The sequence below is a fragment of the Eumetopias jubatus genome, unplaced genomic scaffold (assembly GCF_037043125.1).
Source record: "Eumetopias jubatus isolate StellerSeaLion01/CBP00866 unplaced genomic scaffold, mEumJub1_p1.0 scaffold_2, whole genome shotgun sequence".
Lineage (NCBI taxonomy): Eukaryota > Metazoa > Chordata > Mammalia > Carnivora > Otariidae > Eumetopias > Eumetopias jubatus.
The window spans coordinates 199,513,903-199,522,605 of record NW_028274808.1 but is presented as its reverse complement, the minus strand read 5'-3'; the positions used below and the strand labels follow the sequence as shown (position 1 = coordinate 199,522,605).

The 8,703-nt window shown below is 54.0% G+C and overlaps 1 protein-coding gene across 2 annotated transcripts in view; it reads right to left on the bottom strand.

Annotated features, from left to right (window-relative positions):
• Positions 1–877: 877 nt before the first annotated feature.
• Positions 878–8,703, bottom strand: part of TRMT44 (tRNA methyltransferase 44 homolog) — a 28,107-nt gene continuing 20,281 nt past the window's right edge. Inside the window, exons 11-12 of one of the 2 annotated variants that reach the window (XM_028088765.2) lie at positions 5,952–6,227; positions 878–5,855 (exon numbers count right to left, since the gene is read on the bottom strand). In XM_028088765.2, the coding sequence (XP_027944566.2) occupies positions 5,995–6,227 (233 nt within the window). In that variant the 3' untranslated portion in view covers positions 878–5,855; positions 5,952–5,994. Of the gene's footprint in view, positions 6,228–8,703 lie in introns of both variants that reach the window. The other variant, XM_028088762.2, reaches the window with a different exon arrangement.

Below are 8,703 nucleotides of genomic sequence, written 5' to 3'. Positions count from 1 at the left end.
CCCTTCATTCTTCCCCCTCCTGCTATCTTCTTCTCAGAAAAGGGCTTTGTTAAACCTGATGGGTAAAGGCTGAAGAAATGGGAAATTTCAGAAGTTACTTGTAAAAACAAAAACAATTATATCTGAAATTTTGAAAAAATATATATCATTGACTGGGATTAACAGTATATTGGATGCAACAGAAGAAAGGACCAATGACTTAGAGACTAGTTAAGATAGAAATCATCCAAACTAAGGCACATGTTAGAAAAAGGTTAAAAAATAAACACTCAGTGACTGGGGTGGGGGGGGTGGTATCAAGTGATCGACAATACACACACACTGGAGTTCTAGTATCAGACGGAGAAAGAAAGAGAAAAAAATTGTATGGAATATTGGCTGATTTTCCCCCAAAATTTGATCAAAAACAGCAACCCAGGGATTGATTTATTTTTTTAAATAATTTTTATTGTTATGTTAATCACCATACATTACATCATTAGTTTTTGATGTAGCGTTCCATGATTCATTGTTTGTGCATAACACCCAGTGCTCCACGCAGAACGTGCCCTCTTGAATACCCACCACCAGGCTAACCCATCCCCCCACCCCCCTCCCCTCTAGAACCCTCAGTTTGTTTTTCAGAGTCCATCGTCTCTAATGGTTCATCTCCCCCTCCGACTTACTCCCCTTCATTCTTCCCCTCCTGCTATCTTCTTCTTTTCTTTTTCTTAACATATATTGCATTATTTGTTTCAGAAGTACAGATCCGTGATTCATCAGTCTTGTACAATTCATAGTGCTCGCCATAGCACACACCCTCCCCAATGTCTATCACCCAGCCACCCCATCCCTCCCACCCCCCACCACTCCAGCAACCCTCAGTTTGTTTCCTGAGATTAAGAATTCCTCATATCAGTGAGGTCATATGATACATGTCTTTCTCTGATTGACTTATTTCACTCAACATAACACCCTCCAGTTCCATCCACGTCGTTGCAAATGGCAAGATCTCATTCCTTTTGATGGCTGCATAATATTCCATTGTGTATATATACCACCTCTTCTTTATCCATTCATCTGTCGATGGACGTCTTGGCTCCTTCCACAGTTTGGCTATTGTGGACATTGCTGCTATAAACATCGGGGTGCACGTACCCCTTCGGATCCCTACATTTGTATCTTTGGGGTAAATACCCAGTAGTGCAATTGCTGGATCGTAGGGTAGCTCTAGTTTCAACTTTTTGAGGAACCTCCATACTGTTTTCCAGAGTGGCTGCACCAGCTTGCATTCCCACCAACAGTGTAGGAGGGTTCCCCTTTCTCCACATCCCCGCCAACATCTGTCATTTCCTGACTTGTTAATTTTAGCCATTCTGACGGGTGTGAGGTGGTGTCTCATTGAGGTTTTGATTTGGATTTCCCTGATGCCGAGCGATGTGGAGCACTTTTTCATGTGTCTGTTGGCCATTTGGATGTCTTCTTTGGAAAAATGTCTGTTCATGTCTTCTGCCCATTTCTTGATTGGATTATTTGTTCTTTGGGTGTTGAGTTTGGTAAGTTCTTTATAGATTTTGGATACTAGCCCTTTATCTGATATGTCATTTGCAAACATTTTCTCCCATTCTGTCGGTTGTCTTTTGGTTTTGTGGACTGTTTCTTTTACTGTGCAAAAGCTTTTTATCTTGATGAAATCCCAATAGTTCATTTTTGCCCTGGCTTCCCTTGCCTTTGGCGATGTTTCTAGGAAGAAGTTGCTGTGGCTGAGGTCGAAGAGCAACCCAGGGATTTATAAAGTTCAGCAAACTCAAGCAAGAAAAAAAACAAAAATCACACCTATGCACATTACACAAAACTGCCGAAAACCACAGATAGGAAAAAGGTCTTAAAATCATCCACAGATACAGCACCCATTGCATACAGGGCTAGAACAATGGGAACAATGGTTAACCTCTTATCAGAAACCTGGGCAGGAAAAAAATGAAATGACATCTTTAAGGAGCTAAAAGGAAATTACTTTCAAGCAAGAATGTTATATGCAACTAAAATATCTTTCAAATATGAGGACCAGGGACGCCTGGGTGGCTCAGTCAGTTAAGTATCTGCCTTCGGCTCAGGTCATAATCCAAGGGTCCTGGGATCGAGCCCCACACTGGGCTCCTTGCTCAGCGGGGAGCCTGCTTCTCCCTCTGCCGGCCACTCTCCCTGCTTGTGCTCTCTCTCTCTCTCTCTCTAGCAAATAAATAAAGTCTTAAAAAAAAATGAGGACCAAAAAAAAAAAGACATTTTTCAGGCAAACCAAAGATAGACCATTAGATCACCATTAGACACATTTCAGGCAAACCAAAGATAGACCATTAGATTGCAGACTTGTACTGCAAGAAATGCTAAAGGAAGATCTTCAGGCTGCAAGGAAGTGATACCAGATGGAAATGTGGACACGGACAGGAAGGAATGTGAAGTACAAGAAGTGGTAAGTATGTGGGTAAACGGGAATTTCTTTTTCTTTTAACGTTTAAAAGTCAATGGACCGTTTTAGGCAATAGCAACCACACTGTGCTCCTAGGTTTACATGAGAACTAAAATGCATGACACAAAGAACAGGAGGCACATAAATGGAATGACATCTCTGGGAGGCTTCTGCCTTCCCTGGAAGTGGTTTTAATATTGGTCTAAGGTGGACACTGACATGTGAAGGACATGAACTGTAAATCCTGACCAACCACTAGAAATGCAGTATGAGGAAGGATGGTAGAGTGCATGCCACAGCTTGAGATTGTTCCGTGTACCACTCTTCCCCTGCTCCCCCAGCCCAGCCACCCAGGATGGCCTCTCTCTCCCTGGTCCAGGCGGGCACCGCCAGGATGCGGGGCCCTCCTCCAGCACTCCTGTCTAGCACCCCTTGGCCATTCCAGATAGCACCATCCCTGTTTCCCAGCACCAGATCGGGGTGTGGCCCACCAGAGGGGCTCTGTGAGTGTTTTTGGAACACCTGGCCCAGGGCGATCCTTTCAGCTCCCACCGAGGGTGCAGTTCCTTCCCTCCACCCGCAGTGTGCCCCAGCCATCCAGCAGCACCCCAGCCATCCTGGCCTCCAAGTCTCCCGTTCCCTGCACGGCGCAGACGGCTCGGGGGGTAGGCAGCAGAAGAGCGCAAGCGGGCAGATGCTCCGCTGTCTCTCACCTGGATAAATCATGGCGCGAGAGGGGGCTGGAGCCCTGCCACAAAGGCCGCTGCGGCCTCTTTGGATTAAAAGTCCCTAGACTGCTAATTAGCCAAGGAGCCCTGGAGGCCAGGTCCTCCGGGAGCAACAAAGGCCAAATGGATTACGGTGTGGTTTCAGCTAACCTCCCAGCTCTGGGGTCCTGAGTGGTTCCTCCACGCTCCTCATTGGAGAAGCCGCCAGGGTGAACGGCCCAACGGTCTGGGGTTTGACGCGCTGCCACGACTGACCCCACGGGAGCCCAGGGCCCGGCCGGCCGAGCCCTTGACGCCTGCTCGTTTCTTCTGCGGCATCTGTGATATCTCACAGACAAGGATGCTGAGGCGCGGCTGCCGCGGCTCAGGGCAGAACGGGAACAAGGAGGTCCACACTGTCTGCGAGCACAATGGCAAGACACGGATGCTGCCTGGTTGTGATTCTGGAGGGAGTTACAGGGAGGTGATCCCCAAACTGGGACCATCCGGGGGCCACTCCTGTGCCGTTGGCCCCATCCATGCACCCACCAAACCGTCACCTGTTTAGCATCTTGTATCACACTGACTTGCTCTTGACGGAAATGCATGTTGAGAGGATGCTTCAGCACCGACAAGGGGAGGCCAGCACCACGAGCCCTAACTGGCAGGTGCGACACCAGTGCCTGACCACTTAGGCCCCCAGGTGTCCCCTCCAGTCAAGGCCCTTGCCGGGGAAGAGCCTCCTGGGAGAAGGCAGAGCCAGGTTTGAACCCGACCCCGGCAGCTGTTAACCGTGACTGTGGGCAAGCCACCCAGCCTCTCTGCACAACAGGACTTGAGAGACCAAGGGGGCAGCGTCTGCAGGCCAGCCAGCCTCCCCCGACCCTGGGCCTTGCCGAAGTTCTGTCTCCCCGCGCTGGACCCAGGAACGTGTGGACGGTGCGCCCGGTCGTTCCAAACAGCCATGGAAACCATTTCTTGCATTACAGCCCAGGCGACAAGTCAGCCTGGAGCTGGGAAACCCACTATTCTCCTGACTTCAATGTGTTTCTCATGGCTGCCTCTTCCTGACAACAGAGCCCACTGGAAACCCCCCAGGGAGGTGCCGGCCAGAACTGAGCTCTCAGCCTCTCCGGGCTGGGCTGCCCCCCCAACACGGGGTCCTCCTGCGGGGGCCCTGGGTCAGTTTGCCCTGGCAGCTGTGCCCCTGCCTGGTGACGCTCAGTGGGCAGCCACCCCAGGAGCAGAGCTGAGAGGAAGGAGCAGTGTCGCCTTCCAATCCCCTTTGACGGGGTGACAGGTCTTTATGGGGAGATGTGGGTGGGGGTCATCTCTGAGGTGGAGTGGACCCCTGCTGGCCAGAGACACAGAGCAGGGGAAGGAGGGTGGAGAGGCTGGAGGCCACTCCCCTGCGCACCCCCCAGGACCCTCTCCTCTGGGACTCTTCCCCACTCCCAGCCCCACACACTCTGACCTCAGCCAGGTCGCCGTGGTCAGCAACCCTCTGGCCACACACTCCTGTGGACACGTGCGTGTGAGATGCCACAGTGAGCGTAATGCCAGATGTGACAGTGACCTCTGGGCAGGGGCACAGTGGTGCTGGTGGCCATTAAGATGTGGTACCTGGAACCAAGAGGTCGGATCCGGGGGACACGGCCTCCCCAGGCCGTTTCTGCTGTTCTGAGTGGCGTGCGGGGAGTCTTCAAGATGTGGCAAGTCTCCTTGCAGCATAGCACCCACCTGGCAGGACCCACAACCACCCACCTGAGGACAGGTGTCACCCAGGGGCACCCAGGAGAGCTGAGGTCATCCAACACCCCCTCCTGACCCCAACCGAGATCCGTGGCTGAGAACGTGCCCTTGGGGTTTTTCAGGGCAAACCATCCATCCCAAGACTTTGTGGGGCAGCTCATTTCCCTGAGAGCCAGCCCCACCTGGCCAGGCACCCCTGTGCTGCACCGAGTGGAGGCGCCTCTCAGCAAAAGGGATGAGTTCATTCTGGTTGCCCCGAGTGAACCGAGAATGCCCACACCACAGAATACCGCACTGCCCAAGTCACCAGGGGACGCTGTGCGGAAAATGAAGAGCACGAGAGTGCGCACCGATGTGACCTTTTACGTAAAACTGAAAAAATAATTTCAAACAGAAACACGTAGGGTTTTTTTTTTCTAGAATCAAAAGATTTGCTGATAGCACTTCTGGGGAGAAGATCTAGTAGGGAGGGGCAGGAGGGGGGGTTTTCGCTTTCTGTGATAGTTAGATTTTCTGGCCTTGTTGTGTATCACTTAGGATTTTTTCTTCACGTCACCTAGACGGACCTGGCTAATGAGATTATGGGTGTTTTGTTCCCTGTAACTAAAAATAACCTGCACATGTAAGCATTACAGCCTTGACAGAACCCCCGTGTAGTGATGAGCACCCAGAGCAGCTGGGTTTCCCGTGCAGCCAGGAGTTGGCGGGACCGGCTGCACTGCTGGGGGTGAGCCCGCTCTCACACGGGAGTCAGGCGAGCCAGAGCCAGGCCGCTGAGAGAGGCCAGACAGTCCCGGCACTTCCTCCACCTTCACAATGATGAGATGCTGCAAGAGCTCCCGTGCTTTCTGGAATAGAGATGCTGAGCACAGGCGTGACCTCGTTTACAACACAGACCCAGCACTCCAACGGGGCAGGGGCAGGAGGGACGTCAGCTTCTGTGGCATCTGGTGTGGGCGTAACCATCGGGCTATGTTACTGGGGGAATCCAGAGGAAGGCACCCCAACCCGCAGTCTGTGGTCCCCAGAGGAGCTCCTCTCACCTTGGCCCCCGCACCTGGCCTCGGCTCACGGGGCAGAAGCAGCTCACAGAACCTGCTTCTTCCTCTTGGGGGTCTGGGGCGGCCGCAGCTCTGCCGGCCCGTGGGCAAACGGGCAGCCGTCTGAAGGCAGAACACAACCGTCAGGGTGGTGACTGAAGAACCAGCAGATGCGGGTCTTGAAGGCCTCTGAGAAGAGCCTCCGCTTTGCCTCTGGGCACTGCTGCCTGTGCGGCTTCTCTTCTCTCCAGTCGCGGATGTGAACGCTCCCATTCAGAACTGTGCTCGGGACAGACAGAAGACAACGGCCTGGGTGTTCTCCTCCGAGCCCACCGACTCACCAGGGCCTGGGGCAGCAGCCCCCCGCACGCTGGCTGTCTGAGCCCGGAGCCTCGGCCCGGTGGGGCAGGCAGGGGGGTGGGAGGGAGGGCCTGAGGGAGCAGGCGAGGAGCAGGCTGGGGGAGCCTGGAGGGGCCAGTGTCAGGGGTCAGGGGCCATCAGGAGGCGCACGCTGGACACCAGGGGCTGGGGTGAAGAACCGTAGGGAAGCTGAGGGCCCGCTGCTGACAAGATCCAGGCTGTGACCACGGATGAGTGGCTGGGGACGCACCAGGACGGGCTTGTGGGCAACGAGGCCGAGGGCCTGGGAGACCACGGCGTAAGAGCCACGTGTGGTCCCAGACTCGGGTGCAACTCGGGAAGCTGCGGTGGCATCTGTCCTGGAGAACCTCACCTCCGCACCAAAAAAAACAAGCAAAGCTCCTTTCTAGGCAGGCGAAGATGAGGGTTTACTGGCATCCCTCACAGCCAGAGCCCCCAAATGCAAACAGTGAGGAGGGGCACAGCAGCCAGTCAGCAGGGTGGGGGCCGTTGCAGGACACAGGGACTGGGTGGTATGGCCCCAGCAGCTGCCCAGGCCCCCCACCCAGCTGCCTCCTGAGCCAGTCGCCCCCATTTGGGCTGAGACTCCCCGCCAGGCGTTCACCTGGCCATCTGACCCCCAAAAGCCAGCAACTCCAAGGAAACATGGCCAAAGCAGCCAAATCCATCCTGGTTTTCTGGAAGCTGTAAAATCACCTGGAGACAGACAGGCTCGGGGAGAAATAAAGGAAGCTTAGTGAATAAATCTGGCTCTCCAACTTCTAACAAGAACTTGAAAGCACGAATTAAAGCTTGGAGTTTGCTTTCAAATGGCCTTGTGTTGTAGCAAAAACAAGACTGTCTCTGCAGACTGCCATTTATTCAACATTTTCCCTTAAACCAGAGAAAGGAGCTGCAGAGAAGTGTCTCATGCACAGAGGGCCACAATGGAAGGCTCTGTCACGGGCAGTCAAGAAGCACCTACTCAGGGCCTGGCACAGCTGTCCCCCCTTCGGAGCCGGCCTCCCACACAAGCTCCCCACAAGGCTGACACCTAGCTTCCTCGGTGTGAGAGCTCAGGTCAGGGGGACATCACTGGGTTCCACCGGATGTCCCCGCAACAGAAGGACGTGGCCCTGAAGTGTGTCCTGAAGGAGCCCCGAGGCAAGACTCCCACCAGGTGCCTGGGGTGTGCATCTTAAAAATGCAAGGAGCCCTCGGCCCAGCCCAGAGGCCTGGACATGCTCAAGAGAAACCTGGGGAGAGGGCAAGGCAGGGGGGCCAAAGCCTCCACAGGGGGCCCCTCCCCTGAGGACTGGCTGGCCCATACCAGGCCGTCTTGTGAATTAAACGGGCACCTCACCACGTTCAGGGTCAGGGGAAAGGGGGCCTGAGCACCAGTGACAGAGGACCTGCCCTGGCAGAGACCAAGACATGCTCCCGTGCACCCGCAGGTCCCAGGGCAGCTCTCTGCCGTGCCCCCCCTGACACCCCCAGCTCCAGTCCTGGGTAGGCCTGGGCTGGGCACCTGTACCCACTCCAGCCGGCTCACGGGTCCGAGCACCAGTGGACTCTCCCCAGGGTGAAATATACTCCAGATTCTAAAATGGAATCACAAGAACACAGTACGTTCTATCAAAGTTTCCTGATTTGACGTTTCCGTTTCCTCCCGAAGTATGCACTCCCTCGGAGTTGCTGAACGCAGCACACAGAACCTGCTGGTCCGTTCCCCACCCGCTCTGACAGCAGACGTTACCACAGCTAAAGTGCTCTGAGGAACCAGATGCAGGCTGTTCCAGAAAATAACTATGGACAATTTACTGGAACAGTGCCCCGTGCTCAGGTTCTGATCAGACGTGGCCTGGGTTGCTAGGTCAGTCTCTCCATTCAGGAGAGACTTTGGGCAAGTTCCCACCTGTCAGTGGCAGCCACATGTTCACCATGGTGAGCACAGGGAGTGACAGCACCGCGGGCAGGGACCATGGGGCCAGGGCTGCATCCACCATGCCCCCACCCCCCACCGCCCCTGACGGTAGCACGCACCCACCCAGGCACTGGCCCGTCCCTCACAAGGTGCTCAGCGCTGGAGGAACTGAGGGCATCCAAAATCAATCTTACCTCCTTGGCCCTGTAAACACGACCGGAAACTAGCCACTCTCATTTAAAATACCCTCGGAGATAAGAGCAGCCTCGGTGCATAGTTTTTGCATGACTGTGAGCAAAGTGTTTACTCAGAGCTCAGTCCCCAAGCCGCCTACCCAGAAGTGTTTCCAAAAATAAATGTGCCCCCCCATGTGAACTGCATAGAAAAGCAATCACATACATGTGTATTTATGGTGGGAAAAAAAAAAGCTACAATTTCTTGAAGTCAAACAAAAAGCCATGCTGGGAAAAA